This window comes from Amphiura filiformis, chromosome 1 (assembly GCF_039555335.1).
Source record: "Amphiura filiformis chromosome 1, Afil_fr2py, whole genome shotgun sequence".
Lineage (NCBI taxonomy): Eukaryota > Metazoa > Echinodermata > Ophiuroidea > Amphilepidida > Amphiuridae > Amphiura > Amphiura filiformis.
This window is the reverse complement of record NC_092628.1, coordinates 17,425,392-17,445,675: the sequence shown is the minus strand read 5'-3', so window position 1 is coordinate 17,445,675 and position 20,284 is coordinate 17,425,392. Positions and strand designations below refer to the sequence as shown.

Here is a 20,284-nt window from a genome sequence, read left to right as displayed (position 1 = left end):
GAGTATATGAACTCGGATCTTCAGCACACCTAGGGTGACCTACCCCATGTCTACATCCCACACACGCACACAAAAACATACTGATGTTCAGATTTCCAGATATACATTACACGCCTAATCGTAGGCCTACCCACACTTACGCCAAGTGCTGTTGTGATGAGTGCATCCACACCAAATAGCACCATACTGAAACGGATCTGGTTTCGTGATAACCCCGCTGATGCTAAAAGGCTGGAGGAATAAAACCAAAGCTAGAAACAAAGGCAAAAATACACTGAGTAGCTTTGAGTAAAGGATACAATGTTTTGTGAAAGGATACAATGTAAAGATGATGGACATTCCAACGCCAATAGCTGTGAAATAAAGGGATTTGATGGAACTGGTATAATGTTCACGTCCATAGAGTACCAGTGCATAATAGAATCGGTGTTTTGCGAGACTATATATCGCAGTTTCAACAAACAAATTAACGAACAAAGCGTTTTCCGCTGAGACAAGAATTTGACTTATATATACCCAATCTTCATCTTATGCCTGCTTTCAATATCTGTTATTACAGGCTAATCTATAATAAAAATCAATTCGAACTTACCATGTTCATTCCGCTAAAGCTATGGGTGATACCAAAAAATACACAAATGGCCAACGGTAATCGCCATTCAGGACGTCCATTGCGTGGGTTGAATAAGTGAAATACACTGACTTTGCATTTCTCTTCTAATTTGGCTTCTCTATACATCTCCTCAATTTCAACATCCTCGATATCTGCATCGTCACGGAAGATTGCGAGAGCTATATAAACGGAAAGATATAAGCTATATTATAGCTATTAAAACCAGCAGGACATTTTCTTACAAACATAATGTTACCATTTTGTTATCTTGCCTCTCCCCTTCCTCTCTCCCCGTCCGTTTCATTTCATCCCTGTCTCTTCCTTTCCGTTCTCCCATTTCACTCACTTCATTCCCGTTCTCTTGCCAGCCTACCATTCATTCTCTTCTTATTTCCCTTCTCTTCATGTTATATTTGTCACGTGACTCACCTTCACGAGCCTTTCGCTCGTCATTCTTTACAAGTAACAGCCATCTTGGACTTTCTGGACAAAATGGTAGGGTGATAAGCTCAAATAAACTTAATAAGAACGGAGTTAGTCCGATCAATATGCCCCAATCGTAGTTGTGATTGAAGGTATAAAAACTTAGGACCTGAAAAGGCAGAGATAATTGTTGTATCAATTACATATAGGTCGCGTTATATTTTCTTCGTATTGCGTCATCTGTTTGGGTCAAAATTAAAAGAGGACATATATCCGACAGTGAAACTAACATTTTGTGGAAAAAAATACAATTTTATTTCTTATGGAAATGTTACAATATGGCTTTAACAGTTTATAGTCATTACAATATAAATGGCGGACACAAACTGACAAACAATCAAACAACATGACGTACAAAAGCGATGATTAAGCCCGCATTAGTACCGATGCCAAGTGCCGCAAGTAGAGACCCTCGTATATTTGTCGGTGAAATCTCTGCTACGTAAATACCAGCTACGGTAACCGAAACTCCTATTGTAACAAAATCATCAACATAGTGATATGTACATTTTCTAAAGAATTAAATCATTGTAGACACTATGTTTATATTCGGCATTATTGAGTTTGGGCAGTATTTAAAAAAAAACCTCGCAGTTTCCATCGTCCGATGACCTTGCTCCTCATGCCCACACCCATGTCATCCATTTTAAGTGAGTGCCCAGCGTCCTTCTTTTACTGGACTTCTTGCGTATTTTGCACTGGAGGTGGACGTACACACGCCCCGTAGACCATCTGTTTTCAGTGAGTGTTCCGAATCTTACTTATACATGACTTCTTGCAAGTTTGCACTGGATGAGCTTCTTTTTTTTGTATTTTGTTAGGTTACAGTCTATGGTTAGGTGCACTGGTACATGACTGGGCTGCCAAACTTATGAGTGAGGTCTAAAATCTTCATTTGAGGGTTCAGAACCAGAAAGCCGCAACTCACTATGACTAGCTCTCGCAAAATGAGTATAAAGTTGGCTCCTTGCTTTTGTATTCAAAAATTAATATTTCCTCCACAATGTCTTTGTTTTCTAATGAATTTTGTCATACTTATAATGGACTGTATCTTCTATAGTGCCTTGGTGACTTTGTGCTCATTTTGTGGGAGCAGGTGATTGTGAGTTGAGGCTTTCTGACTCTCAACTGTCGATAATGAAGAGTTATACCGTAAACGTTCGCCTAATGGCGCTATGGGCTTCCTTGACAACACTGGAATTTTAGACACAAACTAAAAGTGCCCTTACATTAAAATTCCACCAGAAAATAAGGGCACATACTCTTAATTCTTGTTGGGATTTTTAGAGAAGGGAGATCTCTATTTATACATAAAATTTACCTCCAGGCAAAGAAGCCCAAGTGCGCCATTAGGCGAACGTTTACGGTATGTTTGCTTGTTTCTCACACTTTGTATTGTCCGAATAAAGGTTGATATATCAACTGGGTTTAGCCTACTCGGTTTAGCCAAATATACGTGACTTCTTTCAAGTTAGACTCACAGTAGCTGAAAGGAATATCCCATCGTGCATTGCAGTATATCTGCTTGCTCCATAGCAAATGTATACAAAATATAAACAAGAGCCGCTTAGATATTGAGAGCTATTGATAGATTGACAATACTCTATGGGTGATATTTTTTCAAACAAAAGTCTAAGCTTCCTTGATTTAAGAGAGTAATTGAAAGTTGAAGTGTGGGATTTTGTGTACATTTTCTATGGCACAATCAGATCTAGAATGGTACCGCAAAGCATAATGGGATACTCCCTTCAGCTGCTGTAAGTTACACTAGATGATTTTTTTCTTTTGTATTGTGTTCGGTACATGAAGAGTTATATGTTTGCTTGTTTCTCACAATGTGTATATGCCGAATCAAGGTTGATATATCAACTGGGTTAAGCCAAATATTATTACTTACCTATATTTATACCAGCAAAAAAACGAGCTACGATAACGGTTTCGTAGACATTGAGATACTGAGCTAGTATGACCAGTAATGCGGCTAATATGGAGAACGCATTATTTACTAAGAGAGTCCGTTTTCTGAAACAAAAATGGGGAAATCTATCAATATTTCCGCTTAGTCGCTGTTGACAAGATTGCTGTCAATCCTAGGATGGGAGAGACGTTTTCGCAGTGATATTAACAAAGGAATAAATGGGTTTATAAGCACGCGACTTATATCCACCAAGTGCATGAAGTGATTAAAGGTGCTGTTGTGAAGCGCAGCATGCATATACACATCAGGGAGAACCGGATAAGAAGGCTTATGTGAAGGGGTCAAATTTTTAAAATGCAGGATACAGGAGTTAAATCATTGTAAATCGGAATGCCCGGAGGAAACCCTGCGAGGACGGTCATGGATCGCGAAACATGCTCACTTACCATGCTTACGCGACATGGCGGGGATTCGAACAGGGCGGCAATGTTTCATCAACCACTCTTACATCAACCCGTCCTACCGTGCAGGAATTACGGTTTGTGGCTGAACAAACAGGGACCAACTTAGGCAATCCCCTTCCAGTTGAGACACACCTACCGCTTCGTCTTACACTGCAGCCAATAAGTCATACTTTCAATGACCTAAACTAAATTTCTTTGTCCAGTGTGTCATATATAATAATCGCTGATTTGCCGGAACTTTGTGAACCACTTTCTTTAATTGAAAAAAGAAAAAATCGATGACACAGAGTACTCTACGCACGGATGGTCCGACGATCCTTTTCTTACACCAGGCAAGAAGAAGAACCGTGTTTCTAAATGACAACTTGCAATTTGCAGCTTTACTAAGATTAAGTATTCTTGGATCACTCACCGTCCAATGAAGTCGCCTGCGTATCCACCTAGTATGCTTCCAACAGCCGCTCCTAAACACAAAATGGACACCGTCACAGCCCACAACAAACGTGTTGTGCTTTCCGTTAAGATGATGCCTCGTCTGTCGACGTGGGAGCTGTTATAAAATTCCTGTATCACCTGAAATAAAGGATCACACAAATAAAGCTACTTCTTGTATTATTCTTAGAGTTTCAAAGAGTTTCAAAGAGGATTACCTCCGAATACCCCAAATACAAGTGTTCATCTAAGCTCTACCTGCCGATCTAATATTGCCTCTGATTGGTTAATTACATGACAGTTTCACTTTAATCACCAATCAGAATGGATCTTTGCAAATAATTCACCCCAATTGTTTTGCTTGGTGAAATTATTCTAACAATGTTGCTGATTGGACCAACTGATAATGAGAACTTCTTTTTGGCCAATCGGCAGGTAGTTCTCATGGAGTTCAGGCGTTTGTACCTCCACCATTACCCGAAATGGTGAACAAAGTTCAAATACAAAAGTCTTGACAAGATTACAAGTTTATTCGTAGAATTTCACTCATCTTATCATTAAAAGAAAGATGACTTGTTTTGTCTTGAAACAAAATATTCAAATACATTATTTGGGTTCAACTCACTATTGTTCTCCGAAAGACCGTGACCATGGTGACTGCCAGTCTGTCGTAAGTCCTGTCACTGTGGGTGTTTGTGGACTGAAACCGGGGTCTTATGTCTAAATATTACTCCTGGTGTTGGCAACTTTCAATTTTGTTGATTCAATTCTGATGTGTTGCTGTTGTTGTTTATTAAAAAAAAAAAAATTTTGCCTCCGTATTTACCTTTGCTCACCTGGCTGGGGGCACTTATGACCCCACAATGAAATCCAAAGTGTGAACATGATCCAACAGCTACAGATATGACTGCCAACGGAAGTCGAGATGTACAACCACACTGCAAATTTTAAATAAAAATGATACAATCATAATGTTAGGTTTAACCCCCTTTTTGGATAAAACCTGTGATATGCTCTGGGTAATTTAATTTGATCGTGCATTTTGCGACATCAGCCGTGTCGGCTGTTGGACCCTCGAGAGGCTGACACCCAAATTGCATCCACACGTGTGAGAATCTGTCCGAAACCCCGAATTACCCCTCGAATTTTCTGATACCTCCAATTTTCGGCCTCCGTCTGGTCACGACTATTGACAATTATTTTATGTGAGAAGGGAAAATCTCTAATCAAAGAATTTCCTACAATGCTATCAGATAGGCATTTGAGTGATGAAGAAGGAACGTCCGTGGGGGATAGATCTCGACGAGCGCGGATGGCGGATGCCATGGTTTTAATGATCACGCCAGAAGTACGGATACTTAACCTTCGTTGCTGTTAATATCTTGTGCTGAATTATGGTTATCGAACTGGGCTTGGTATGTTGGTGGGTGTGGAAAAGGTACACATTACCTCGATACAGATTTGACAGGCTACACCAGCTTTACCCAAAGACAGTTCTGTAGGATTACTGCCAACCAGATGCAGCTAAGAGCTCTCAAAGAAAGAGTGTTTGTCTCAGTGGCGGCACCAGGATTTTTTTTCGGGGGGTAAAGACGCCCATACATGTCAATAGCGTCATTATCGATTGAATTAGTAGACCGTAGTGGGCAAAATGAATTTCAGGAGGGCAAAATCGACGAATTTTGCCCAAAATTGCCGCAAAAAGTGAAAATTTACGTAATTTTGAGGGTTTTGCTTCAAAAGTGCCCCCCCCCCCCTCCCGTAGTGCCGCCACTGGTTTGGATTGGAATCGGATGGGTTGAATTGGGGAAAGTATCACTACTAGTTTATTTGAAAGAAAAACCTAGCGTGCACTCTCTGAAATATATGCTACTTCTAATCAACGTTGCTAGATAAGAAAACATGTGTAGAAAAAGATAAGCTATGTTAAAAAAATTCAAAAAGGGTCCCCAGGGGTGGGACGAAAATCTGCAAAATCATTGATGAAAATGACAACTCATTTTCCATGTTCCAGAGTGCATAATTATTATTAGAGTTTTTTTTAGCGATGACTTATTAGTAGAATTTAGTAAAGTTAGAGCAAAGTGGGGGTATTTAGGGATAGGAGTGTGAATTTGTAAATCATTAATTCTGAACAAAAAGAAAGATAGGAAAGTAATCAAAAAAGATACCTTTCAGCATAATACCTTCATATCTTCCGAGCTTACAAAATCACGTCGAATACTCGAATTGTCTGCATTGACAAGATCCATTAAGGCATATGTTGTTCTTCAAAGTTGGAAGTACCATAATTATTTCTTTGGCGTTCCCAACACACCAAAGCAAAATTCATGTATACATCTCGTACTTGAACCTGCCTTGACATTGTGTTTATGAGAGAAACTTATATAGGCCTCACCGATTATATTGGTGCAATGCATGGGAGTAATGACAAAAGTCCCTGAATGTGCGTTTTAGCAACAAGAAAAGGATGGATATTTTATCAACCAAATAAGGATGGAAATAATGACAAAAACGCGGTCAACAAAGCTGAAGTTTAATTTGAAGAAGAAAAGAATGCTTGCTTACCTTTGTTGGCCGCGTTTTTGTCATTATTTCCATCCTTATTTGGTTGAGTATTTAAAAGTGTTTCTCATATACACAAATGTCAAAGCAGGTTCAGGTGCGAGATGTATACATGGAGATAGGCACTGACCAGCCGGGAGTAAAGATCAATTTATTTGAGGCCAAAAACAGATAAACATGATAAAGGTCCCTGGACGATTGCACAGAAGCTCAATAAGTTCGCTTTAACTGTTGTATACACGGTGCACGCACCGTGCATTTAATATTTGTAGCGACAAATGTGGAAACGTTATGAATTAAATAAGATATTGTCAGATTCAACAAGTCCATTTGACAAACTTGATAAACATTAAATTCACGTAATATTTTTCGAAAAAGCTGTACAGAACGTCGGGTTCCAATAAATCTCTTTGTCCATCTGTTATCATTTCTTCTGGCAACATGTCCAGCCCATCTCCATTTTGATTGTTTGATTTTCCTCAAAATGTCTGCAACACCGGTCAGCTGTCAGATGGGTGAACACCTTACTTTGTCTCTTTGGGCAGATTGTAGTTTAGTTTCTAAATATTTAGTTAATGACCGTGTTTCAGAGCCATACATCATTGTTGGAAGGACACATTGATTATATACTTTCCTTCTGAGTGACACGGGTATATTTTTATTGCATACGATTTCTTTATGTCTTCCAAAGCAGCTCCACCCTGCTTTTATCCTTCTCAATGCTTCTTCCTTCGAACAATCCTTTAACCTCAGTGTTTGGCCCAGATATTTATACTCCTCAACTCTTTCAATTTCCTGGTCTTCAATGATGATCTTTTCATCTGTTGCCAAATTTGTCATATATTTTGTTTTTCCTTTGTGCATTTTCAATTCCGTCTTCTTGCTTTCTTTATTCAAGCTGTGTTTCCGTGTCCATCACTGTTGAGGTAGTAAGGGCGACGTCATCTGCAAATCGGAGGTCTGTTAATTTTTCTCCAACAACATTCATCCCTCTTTCATCCAAAGGTAGTTTTTTGAAGATAGCCTCCATAGCTGTTGTGAATATCTTTGGTGACAATGTATCTCCTTGTCTAACTCCTCTGGATATCTTAACAATTTCAGAAACGTCACTATCCAGATGGATTTGAGATGTTGCATTTGTGTATATATCCTCCAGAATACAAACATATCTTATACCTATTTCTCTCAGTGCTTGGAAGAGATCCTGATGTTCTCTGGAATCAAATGCTTTCCCGTAATCAATGAATCCAATACATAGGTCAAGTTGATATTCGTTTGATTTTTCAATGTTTTAAGGTTTATTGTAAGTAGATGGTCCATGGTTGAGAAACCTTCTCTAAATCCCGCCTGCTCTCGTGGTTGATGTTCATCCAGTTCTTTCTTTATAGTTAGGGGAAAAAGTTCACTTTGGTGACCACTCTCTGGCTAGTAAGGTTTGACGATTGATTCGACTTCTATGGACCATTTAGAAAAAAATAGCCACCATGTCCCTCGCGAAAATCCCGGCATTTTTCGCTAGAGGCCAAAATCCAAAATGGCCGCCACCACCATTTTGAAAATTTAAGTTTTGAACCAGAGCACCTATAATCATGCACAAAGACACTTTTTTCGGATATGTTGATTACAAGGATACCGATTCTGACATTAGTTTGACATTACGGCATCATTTTCACCCAGAAATCCAACATGGTGGCCGGCACCATCTTGAAAAATTTAGTTTTGAACAAGAGGACCTTAAATCGTGTACAAAGACACTTTTTGGATAAGTCGACCACAAGGATTTCAAATTTGACATTACTTTGACATTACGAACTCATATTTACCCAGAAATCCAAGATGGTGGCCGCCGGCGCCATCTTGAAAAAAATAAGTTTTGAACCAGATTACCTAAAATTGTGTACAAAGACACTTTTTCCGGTAAGTCGACCCCAAGAAATCCGAATCTGACATTAATTTGACGTTACAAAATAATTTTTGCCCAGAAATCCAAGATGGCCCCATTTGGTAGAGCGTAAATGTGATTTTTGAATGAGAGCAGAAGCATAAGTGTGTCATTTCCGCCTTATCTGGGGTTCATGTCTATTATATGGGGTTTCAGCTGCCTTATCTTGGGTTTACATCCCTTATCTAGGGATAAGGCGCCTTATCTGTGGTTTAGACGGCCTTATCCTGGGTTTACGTTCCTTACCTGTGGCTAAGATGCCTTAACCTTAGCATATCGCAGTCTAAACCCAGATAAGGCATATAAACCCCAGATGATGCGCCGTAACCCCAGATAAGCGGCGTAGACCCCAGATAAAGCAGTCTAAACCCCAAATAAGGCGCCTTAACCCTAAATAAGGAACATAAACCCCAGAAAAGGCATCTAAACCCCACATAAGGTGCCTTAACTCTAGATAAGGGTTGTTAACCCCAGATAAAGGTCGATAACCTCAGATAAGGCATCTAAACCCAAGATAAGGCGCCTTAACCCCAGATAAGAGACGTAAACTCAGATATGGCAGTCTAAACCCCAGATAAGGCGCCGTCTGGGGTTTACTTCTCTTATATTAGGTTTATTTTCCTTATTTATGGTTAAGGCGCCTTATTTGGGGTTGGGACTGGTTTATCTGAGGTGTACGTCCCTTATCTGGGGTTACGGCGCCTTATCGGGGGTTTAAACTGTCATATCTGAGTTTACGTCTCTTATCTGGGGTTAAGGCGCCTTATCTTGGGTTTAGATGTCTTATCTGAGGTTTACGACCCTTATCTGGGGTTAACGACCCGTATCTAGAGTTTGGGCACCTTATGTGGGGTTTAGATGCCTTATCTTAGGTTTATGTTCCTCATTTAGGGTTAAAGCGCCTTATTTGGGGGTTGGACTGCTTTATCGACGGTCTACGTCTCTTATCTGGGGTTACAGCGCATTATCTGGGGTTTAGATGCCTTATCTGGGTTTAGACTGCGATATGCTAAGGTTAAGGCATCTTAGCCACAGGTAAGGAACGTAAACCCAGGATAAGGCCGTCTAAACCACAGGTAAGGCGCCTTATCTCTAGATAAGGGATGTAAACCCAAGATAAGGCAGTTTAAACCCCATATAAGGGACATGAACCCAGATAAGGCGGAAATGACACATTTATGCTTCTGCTTTCATTCAAAAATCACATTTACGCTCTACCAAATGGGGGCCATCTTGGATTTCTGGGCAAAAATTATTTTGTAACGTCAAATTAATGTCAGATTCGGATTTCTTGGGGTCGACTTACCGGAAAAAGTGTCTTTGTACACGATTTTAGGTAATCTGGTTCAAAACTTATTTTTTCAAGATGGCGCCGGCGGCCACCATCTTGGATTTCTGGGTAAATATGAGTTCGTAATGTCAAAGTAATGTCAAATTTGAAATCCTTGTGGTCGACTTATCCAAAAAAGTGTCTTTGTACACGATTTAAGGTCCTCTTGTTCAAAACTAAATTTTTCAAGATGGTGCCGGCCACCATCTTGGATTTCTGGGTGAAAATGATGCCGTAATGTCAAACTAATGTCAGAATAGGAATCCTTGTACTCGACATATCCGAAAAAGTGTCTTTGTGCATGATTATAGGTGCTCTGGTTCAAAACTTAAATTTTCAAAATGGTGGTGGTATTTTTTTCTAAATGGTCCATAGAAGTCGAATCAATCGTCAAACCTTACTAGCCAGAGAGTGGTCACCAAAGTGAACTTTTTCCCCTAACTATTAGTCTATGTTGAAGAAATTTTGCAAAACTTTTTTACATATATATGTGAGAGAAGACTAATGGGTCTGTAATTCTTGATGTCTGCTTTGTCTCCCTTCTTGTGAAGAAGAATGATTTTTGCTTCTTTCCAAGATTGTGGGATGCATTTTTGGTGATGATTTGGTTAAACAGTTTTGCTAGATTGGTTATTACTTCACTTCCTCCCCGAGAATATCCTTTGTTATTTCACCTACTCCTGGTGCCTTGTTTTTCTTCATCACCTTGATTGCTGTTTCTACTTCACGAAATGTGATGTCTGGTAATTCTGAGTTTTCTGGTGATGTTATTCATGATGCACTTATGGTCCACGGCAAACCCGATTCGACCTTTGTGGCACTAAACCCAGTTAACAGGAAATTAATCCAGTAAATCGATCCAGTAAAGCAAATATGCTCATGCATTCGATCACTAACGGCAACCAGCTTCGATCGATCACCCCAGCTGCAGCGTGTGTAAACTCTAATTTGCATAGAGGCTGTGCGTGAAATTATTGATTGGCTCCATACTCCAAACAAAGGATTTGAACCGGTGTCCTCACCGTAATCATGGCGCAGTGCAGTCCATTCAATCAAATGTTGTCATCAACCTATTTGATCGCAGTGCATTGTTATGTGTGTGAGACGAACTGTCGCGGTTGATTGCAATCAAACAAACGATGTCTTATGTATTACTTTGTTCCGTGATGAAAATCGTGATGTTTTATTTCATCACGCTCTAAAACAAACGATTTCTTAATGTATTACTTTGTTTCGTGATGAAAATCGTGATGTTTTATTTCATCACTCACGAAAAATGGATTTCTTATGTATTACTTTGTTTCGTGATGAAAACCGTGATGTTTTATTTCATCATCACGCTCTAAAACAAACGATTTCTTATGCATTATATTTGTTTTGTGATGAAAATCGTGATGTTTTATTTCATCACGCTCTAAACAATAATTATTATAGTTGTTACATGCATTTTAAGAAAAATTCTTATTAAAACAGTATGTTGTTTAGAACAAATGTAGAAAGTGATGATGATGATGATGATGATGATGATGATGATGATGATGATGATGTCTCCAAAAGTGTCCCGTTTTTTTTCTTGCCCTAAATCGCGCTCTCATGACCAAATAAAGCACTTCAATAATCAATAATCAGTCCCGCGACGGCCTCCACTAACTAGCTACTAACTTGGGTTATGTGCGCTGACTTTCATGTTCACTGTCATTTACTCATCAGCGAAGTACGACCCTTTGTCAATCACCTACAGTACCCAATTTCGGCATACTATATAAGAAACTCATCATGATGATCGAACAGAGAGTACTTTAAATGTAGCTTGTACCGTTTTCGTGTGGCATTCGACAGAAGTGAGCGGTCCGTTTACCAAAATTTTCGGTCAAATCTCCATTCAATTAACACGGGAGTTTGGCTAGCTATGCCTTGCCCTCACTATCCAAAGTACGAATATTTCTGAACATTACTAGCTGTAATTTAAATGTTAGAGAAATATATTTGCTAGAAGGTTTTGAGAGTACTTTTAATATTGGCCGGTTATTTTTCACACATTAACGTTAACTAGGCAAATGCCTATACTTCTAACATGGCACGATTTGTACAGGTCACAGCTCAATGGTGAGAGCACTGTGTATTGTGTATAGGAAAACGGACAGTAACTGCAGTATGTTTGGCTTCTATGTGTGAATTGTATAGTTCTTGATTCTGAACATATTTTGAGGATTTCCTCCCTATTTGAAGTTGGTGAACCATCTTTTTTGCGCAGTTTTTTTTAATTCTGACCTTCTTTCAATTTTTACAGGTATGATAATACAACATGCGGGTTCATTTGAATGTACCACGCCAATATTCCTACGTGTTAATTCTGGTTGCGACGGTTCAGACATCAATGTCCTATCTACTACTGCAAAGCTATTAATTGATCAATGCCCTATCTACTGCTGATAGCAAGTAGTTGATCAATGCCTAATCTACTGCTGATAGCAAGTAGCTCATCAATGACTTGTCTACTGCTGATTTCAAGTAGTTCATCAATGCCCTATCTACTGCTGATAGCAAGTAGTTCATCAATGCCCTATCTACTGCTGATAGCAAGTAGTTTATCAATGCCTTATCTACTGTTGATAGCAAGTAGTTCATCAATGTCTTAACTACTGCTAATAGCAAGTAGTTCATTAATGCCTTATCTACGGCTGATAGCAAGTAGTTCATTAATGCCTTATCTTCTGCTGATAGCAAATAGTTTATCAATGCCTTATCTACTGTTGATAGCAAGTAGTTCATCAATGTCTTATCTACTGCTAATAGCAAGTATAGTTCATTAATGCCTTATCTACGGCTGATAGCAAGTAGTTCATCAATGCCCTATCTACTGCTGATAACAAGTAGTTCATTACTGCTGATAGCAAGTAGTTCATCAATGCCTTATCTACTGCTGATAGCAAGTAGTTCATCAATGCCCTATCTACTGCTGATAACAAGTAGTTCATTACTGCTGATAGCAAGTAGTTCATCAATGCCTTATCTACTGCTGATAGCAAGTAGTTCATCAATGCCTTATCTACTGCTGATAGCAAGTACATCAATGCCTTATCTACGGCTGATAGCAAGTAGTTCATCAATGCCTAATCTACTGCTGATAGCAAGTAGTTTATCAATGACTTGTCTACTGCTGATTTCAAGTAGTTCATCAATGCCCTATCTACTGCTGATAGCAAGTAGTTCATCAATGCCTAATCTACTGCTGATAGCAAGTAGTTCATCAATGACTTGTCTACTGCTGATTTCAAGTAGTTCATCAATGCCCTATCTACTGCTGATAGCAAGTAGTTCATCAATGCCCTATCTACTGCTGATAGCAAGTAGTTCATCAATGCCTAATCTACTGCTGATAGCAAGTAGTTTATCAATAACTTGTCTATTGCTGATAGCAAGTAGTTCATCAATGCCCTATCTACTGCTGATAGCAAGTAGTTCATCAATGCCTTATCTCCTGCTGATAGCAATTAGTTCATTAATGTCTTATCTACTGCTGATAGCAAGTAGTTCATCAATACCTTATCTACGACTGATAGCAAGTAGTTCATCAATGTCTTATCTACTGCTGATAGCAAGTACATCAATGCCCTATCTACTGCTGATAACAAGCAGTTCATCAATGCCCTATTTGTTTGTTTGTTTATTTCTTCTTTATACTGGGTCCATATTCAGGGGAAAATTTAAGTATTCCCCTGTTCATCCATATGGCCCAGTTATTACATACAAAAATACAAATAAATAATTACAAAACACTTAGAATAATTTACTATATTAACTTAAATTACATGAATTACCAAAATTAATTGGGTACAACAATAATATTAAAAGATAGGTAAAACATAATACATAGCACACACTATATTGCATTAATTAGACTACATTTTCAAATACATTGACAAAATTAATATTATTATTATTTCTTATTGCACTATGAGAATTTAAAAAGAATTTAAATTTTAAAATGATAAAACATTATGCCAGCATAATAATTTAAAATCAGGATTTCAAAATACAACAAACTACATTCAAATAATCAAAGGAAATGGATAAAAACTTAGTAGCTAGGATAGAACACAATAATCAAACAGCAAATAGAAAAATCAATAAAAATTTAAACAAAAGAAATTTGGCAAAAGTTGATCCTGTAACAATCATTGCAATGCCTATTATTTAAAAATACTCAACAAAAGAGCCTAACATTTTTAAACCAATGTTTGGTGGCAAGAGAAATTAATAGACCTACTATTTTGGATAGAATCTTGATTTAAAAACACCAGTACTGGTTGGTAACGGAGAAATGATTGAATTGTGGAGTTGATTCCAAGCAAGAGCCCCCTATATTGAAATGAGCGCCTGCCATATTCAAGAAAAGGCCTAATGGGTCTAATTTTCCCGTGAGCACTCGAGAAGTATTGAGAGTGTGTGAATTCCTACAAGTGAAAAATGATTGCACAAAGCATTTGGGATCAGCCCAGAAAGACATTTAAAACAGCAAGATTGAGATGGTAATTTCTGCGCTTTTCCAAAGTTTCCCACCCCATCTTTTTACGAAGATACTCATTACTTGTGCGAATTGGTTTCCTTAGAATAGCCCTGGCTGATCTTGTTTGGAGGCGCTCTATTCTGTCACATAAATGCTTGCTGCAGTTGCCCCATACAATATCTTAATCAATTCTTGGCAATAAAAGGGAATTGCGTAAAATGGTAAGACTTTCCTGAGACAGATACTTTCTTATTCTGTAGAACAACCCAATATATTTCACCACAGATTTAATAACATTATCAACATGAACATTCCAGGATAGGGTTTGATCAAAATGTAAGCCAAGGTATTTAAAAGAGGGCACTGGTTCAATTTGATCTATTTGATCTAATATATACATTGAGAGGGGCAGCTTTGTTTAGTTTAAAATGAGACCCAAAAAGCATGGATTTTGTTTTTGATACATTCAGAGTAAGTCCATTTTCTTCCATCCAAATTGCAACTCTAGTCATGCATGCAGTGAGATTTTTAGCAATTTCAACACCTGATTTACCGGCACAAAAAACAGCAGTGTCATCTGCATAAAGATTGATTTTACAAGGCAAATGAGAAACCACAGCAGGCAGACTATTTATATACAATGTGAATAGAAGAGGGCCTAGTATGGATCCCTGCGCGCCGGCACCCCATAATTTACACTAGCAACATCTGAAATGGCAGTGCCAATTTGAGTAATTTGCTTTCTATTTGATAGATATGAGATGAACCAATCAAGCTCCAGCATGCAGTGGCGTACCGTGCTCTCTAAATTCCAGGGACTTATTAAAATGACAAAACTTTGAAAAGACTTAAAATTCAAATCTAATGGATTATACTCTAATAAAGAGTTGAATTTTAAGTCTTTCAAAAGTTTTGTCATTTTAATAAGTCTCTTCGACTTATTTTTAAATCTTAGGAATTTAGAGAGTGGCCGCCCCAACCCCGGGGGGCTGAAGAAGAAACAGTTTTGCCGCCCCTTCCTTAACAGCCCGAAAAGGTTGACCCAATTTTTTTCACGGTCGTTTGAAAAAGTGAAGAAAAAAAAAAAAAAAAAGGATTTTAGGCGCTAGCGTCCCAAAAGCAACCTTTTTCCACAATTATTTATGCTTTTTCAATTTTTGGCGCCCTTTTTTCTTTGCCAATTCGTTTTGCCGCCCCCTTCGTTTTTGCCGCCCCTTCTTCTTCCGCCGCCCCTTCGTTTTTGCCGCCCCGTACTTTGACCCCGGGGGGCTGGCGCCCCCAAAGCCCCCCCCCCCCAAAATACGCGCATGTCCAGACCCCCAACACTAAAACTCTGTAACTTTCTAATAAGAATAGAATGACAAACCGTATCAAACGCCTTCTTGAGGTCCAAAAATACTGCACCAACAAGATGACCAGCATCGATATTTTTCGGAATGTAGTCGGATACCTCAAGAAGGGTTGTCTGAGTCGAGTGTTTCGGTCTGAAGCCTGATTGTTCACTAGAAAACATGTTATGACTAGAGAGATATTCATAAAACTGATCATGAACTATCCTTTCAAGCAATTTCATCACCACAGGAATGACAGAGATGGGTCGGTAGTTTCCAACAGATGAACGTTGACCATCTTTAAACAATGGTGTGACCCTGCTAATTTCGGGTAGCAATGATGAGATGCTTAGTGATAATGTACTGCTGGTGTGACCCTGCTGATTTCAGGTAGTTCAACAATGCCATATCTACTGCTGATAGCAAGTAGTTCATCAATGCCCTATCTACTGCTGATAGCAAGTCGTTCATCAATGCCCTATCTACTGCTGATAGCAAGCAGTTCATCAATGCCCTATCTACTGCTGATTTCAGGTAGTTCAACAATGCCTTATCTACTGCTGATAGCAAGTAGTTCATCAATGCCCTATCTACTGCTGATAGCAAGTCGTTCATCAATGCCCTATCTACTGCTGATTTCAGGTAGTTCAACAATGCCATGTCTACTGCTGATAGCAAGTAGTTCATCAATGCCCTATCTACTGCTGATAGCAAATAGCTCATCAATGTCCTATCTACTGCTGATTTCAAGTAGTTCATCAATGTCATATCTACTTCTGATAGCAAGTAGTTCATCAATGCCTTATCTATTGGTTATTGCAAGTCGTTCATCAATGCCTTGTCTATTGCTGATAGCAAGTAGTTCATCAATACCTTATCTACTGCTGATAGCAAGTAGTTCATCAATGCCTTATCTACTGCTGATAGCAAGTAGTTCATCAATGCTCTATCTACTGCTGATAGCAAGTAGTTTATCAATGTCTTATCTACTGCTGATAGCAAGTAGTTCATCAATGTCTTATCTACTGCTAATAGCAAGTAGTTCATTAATGCCTTATCTACTGCTGATAGCAAGTAGTTCATTAATGCCTTATCTTCTGCTGATAGCAAGTACATGAATGCCTTATCTACGGCTGATAGCAAGTAGTTCATCAATGCCCTATCTACTGCTGATTTCAAGTAGTTCATCAAAGCCATATCTACTTCTGATAGCAAGTAGTTCATCAATGCCTTATCTATTGGTTATTGCAAGTCGTTCATCAATGCCTTGTCTATTGCTGGTAGCAAGTAGTTCATCAATACCTTATCTACTGCTGATAGCAAGTAGTTCATCAATGCCTTATCTACTGCTGATAGCAAGTAGTTCATCAATGCTCTATCTACTGCTGATAACAAGTAGTTTATCAATGTCTTATCTACTGCTGATAGCAAGTAGTTCATCAATGTCTTATCTACGGCTGATAGCAAGTAGTTCATCAATGCCTTATCTACTGCTAATAGCAAGTAGTTCATTAATGCCTTATCTACTGCTGATAGCAAGTAGTTTATTAATGCCTTATCTTCTGCTTATAGCAAGTACATGAATGTCTTATCTACGGCTGATAGCAAGTAGTCCATCAATGCCCTATCTACTGCTGATTTCAAGTAGTTCATCAATGCCATATCTACTTCTGAGAGCAAGTAGTTCATCAATGCCTTATCTGTAATTGGTTATTGCAAGTCGTTCATCAATGCCTTGTCTATTGCTGATAGCAAGTAGTTCATCAATACCTTATCTACTGCTGATAGCAAGTAGTTCATCAATGCCTTATCTACTGCTGAAAGCAAGTAGTTAATCAATGCCTTATCTACTGCTGATAGCAAGTAGTTCATCAATGTCTTATCTACTGCTGATAGCAAGTAGTTTATCAATGCATTATCTACTGCTGATAGCAAGTAGTTCATCAATGTCTTATCTACTGCTGATAGCAAGTAGTTCATCAATACCTTATCTACTGCTGATAGCAAGTAGTTCATTAATGCCTTATCTACGGCTGATAGCAAGTAGTTCATCAATGCCCTATCTACTGCTGATTTCAAGTAGTTCATCAAAGCCATATCTACTTCTGATAGCAAGTAGTTCATCAATGCCTTATCTATTGGTTATTGCAAGTCGTTCATCAATGCCTTGTCTATTGCTGGTAGCAAGTAGTTCATCAATACCTTATCTACTGCTGATAGCAAGTAGTTCATCAATGCCTTATCTACTGCTGATAGCAAGTAGTTCATCAATGCCTTATCTACTGCTGATAGCAAGTACATCAATGCCTTATCTACGGCTGATAGCAAGTAGTTCATCAATGCCTAATCTACTGCTGATAGCAAGTAGTTTATCAATGACTTGTCTACTGCTGATTTCAAGTAGTTCATCAATGCCCTATCTACTGCTGATAACAAGTAGTTTATCAATGTCTTATCTACTGCTGATAGCAAGTAGTTCATCAATGTCTTATCTACGGCTGATAGCAAGTAGTTCATCAATGCCTTATCTACTGCTGATAGCAAGTAGTTCATTAATGCCTTATCTACTGCTGATAGCAAGTAGTTTATTAATGCCTTATCTTCTGCTGATAGCAAGTACATGAATGTCTTATCTACGGCTGATAGCAAGTAGTCCATCAATGCCCTATCTACTGCTGATTTCAAGTAGTTCATCAATGCCATATCTACTTCTGACAGCAAGTAGTTCATCAATGCCTTATCTATAATTGGTTATTGCAAGTCGTTCATCAATGCCTTGTCTATTGCTGATAGCAAGTAGTTCATCAATACCTTATCTACTGCTGATAGCAAGTAGTTCATCAATGCCTTATCTACTGCTGAAAGCAAGTAGTTAATCAATGCCTTATCTACTGCTGATAGCAAGTAGTTCATCAATGTCTTATCTACTGCTGATAGCAAGTAGTTTATCAATGCCTTATCTACTGCTGATAGCAAGTAGTTCATCAATGTCTTATCTACTGCTGATAGCAAGTAGTTCATCAATACCTTATCTACTGCTGATAGCAAGTAGTTCATTAATGCCTTATCTACTGCTGATAGCAAGTAGTTCATTAATGCCTTATCTTCTGCTGATAGCAAGTACATGAATGCCTTATCTACGGCTGATAGCAAGTAGTTCATCAATGCCCTATCTACTGCTAATAGCAAGTAGTTCATTAATGCCTTATCTACTGCTGATAGCAAGTAGTTTATTAATGCCTTATCTTCTGCTGATAGCAAGTACATGAATGTCTTATCTACGGCTGATAGCAAGTAGTCCATCAATGCCCTATCTACTGCTGATTTCAAGTAGTTCATCAATGCCATATCTACTTCTGACAGCAAGTAGTTCATCAATGCCTTATCTATAATTGGTTATTGCAAGTCGTTCATCAATGCCTTGTCTATTGCTGATAGCAAGTAGTTCATCAATACCTTATCTACTGCTGATAGCAAGTAGTTCATCAATGCCTTATCTACTGCTGAAAGCAAGTAGTTAATCAATGCCTTATCTACTGCTGATAGCAAGTAGTTCATCAATGTCTTATCTACTGCTGATAGCAAGTAGTTTATCAATGCCTTATCTACTGCTGATAGCAAGTAGTTCATCAATGTCTTATCTACTGCTGATAGCAAGTAGTTCATCAATACCTTATCTACTGCTGATAGCAAGTAGTTCATCAATGTCTTATCTACTGCTGATAGCAAGTAGTTCATCAATACCTTATCTACTGCTGATAGCAAGTAGTTCATTAATGCCTTATCTACGGCTGATAGCAAGTAGTTCATCAATGCCCTATCTACTGCTGATAACAAGTAGTTTATCAATGTCTTATCTACTGCTGATAGCAAGTAGTTCATCAATGTCCTACTTACTTCTCATTTCAAGTAGTTCATCAATGTCCTATATCTACTGCTGATAGCAAGCAGTTCATCAATGCCATATCTACTTCTGATAGCAAGTAGTTCATCAATGCCTTGTCTATTGCTGATAGCAAGTAGTTAATCAATACCATATCTACTGATAGCAAGTAATTAATGCCCTATCTATTGCTGATAGCAAGTCGTTCATCAATGCCTTATCTACTGCTAATTGCAAGTAGTTCATCAATGCCATATCTACTGCTGATTTAAAGTCGTTCATCAATGCCCTATCTACTGATGATAGCAAGTGGGCTTAGTTCATCAATGCCCTATACAGCTGACAGCAAGTAGTTCATTAATATATGCCATATCTACTGCTGATTGCAAGTAGTTCATCTATCTACTGCTGATTGCAAGTATAGTTCATCAATGCCTTATTTACTGCTGATTGCAAATAGTTCATCACTGCCCTATACTGCTGATAGAAACTTAGGCCTTACCGATTATGTTGTGTAAAATAATGCCCGGGAGTAATGAAAAAAGTCCCTGAATGTGCATTTTAGCAGAGGGCGGGTATTTTATCAACCAAATAAGGATGGAAATAATGTCAAAAACGCGGTCAACAAAGGCGAACTTAATTTGAAGAAGAAAAGAATGCTTGCATACCTTTGCTGAGCGCGATTTTGTCATTATTTCCATCCCTATTTGGTTGAGCATTAACTATTGAACCTGCCCGCTGCGTTGACCTACTTTGACATTGTGTATGAGAGATAGTTAATGGATAGAGCGTCTGTCTAAGGTCGTGGGTTCG

The 20,284-nt window shown here is 38.5% G+C and overlaps 1 protein-coding gene across 1 annotated transcript; it reads right to left on the bottom strand.

Annotated features, from left to right (window-relative positions):
• Positions 1–1,433: 1,433 nt before the first annotated feature.
• LOC140156589 (solute carrier family 2, facilitated glucose transporter member 4-like) lies at positions 1,434–6,162 on the bottom strand. The gene is made up of 5 exons (XM_072179529.1): positions 6,097–6,162; positions 4,747–4,848; positions 3,891–4,051; positions 2,994–3,118; positions 1,434–1,567 (listed from the first exon to the last, which is right to left on the bottom strand). Exons 1-5 carry the CDS (start codon positions 6,160–6,162, stop codon positions 1,434–1,436), a joined length of 588 nt encoding a protein of 195 aa, XP_072035630.1.
• Positions 6,163–20,284: the final 14,122 nt, after the last annotated feature.

Bases quoted from the DNA above. Each gene is read 5' to 3' on its own strand.
- LOC140156589 (XM_072179529.1), bottom strand. From the start codon at position 6,162: ATGGATCTTGTCAATGCAGACAATTCGAGTATTCGACGTGATTTTGTA. The intron at 4,052-4,746 runs GTGAGCAAAGGT...CCTTTATTTCAG, and splicing joins TCATAAGTGCCCCCAGCCAG to GTGATACAGGAATTTTATAA. The intron at 1,568-2,993 runs GTAAGTAATAAT...TTGTTACAATAG, and splicing joins TTTTGCTGGTATAAATATAG to GAGTTTCGGTTACCGTAGCT.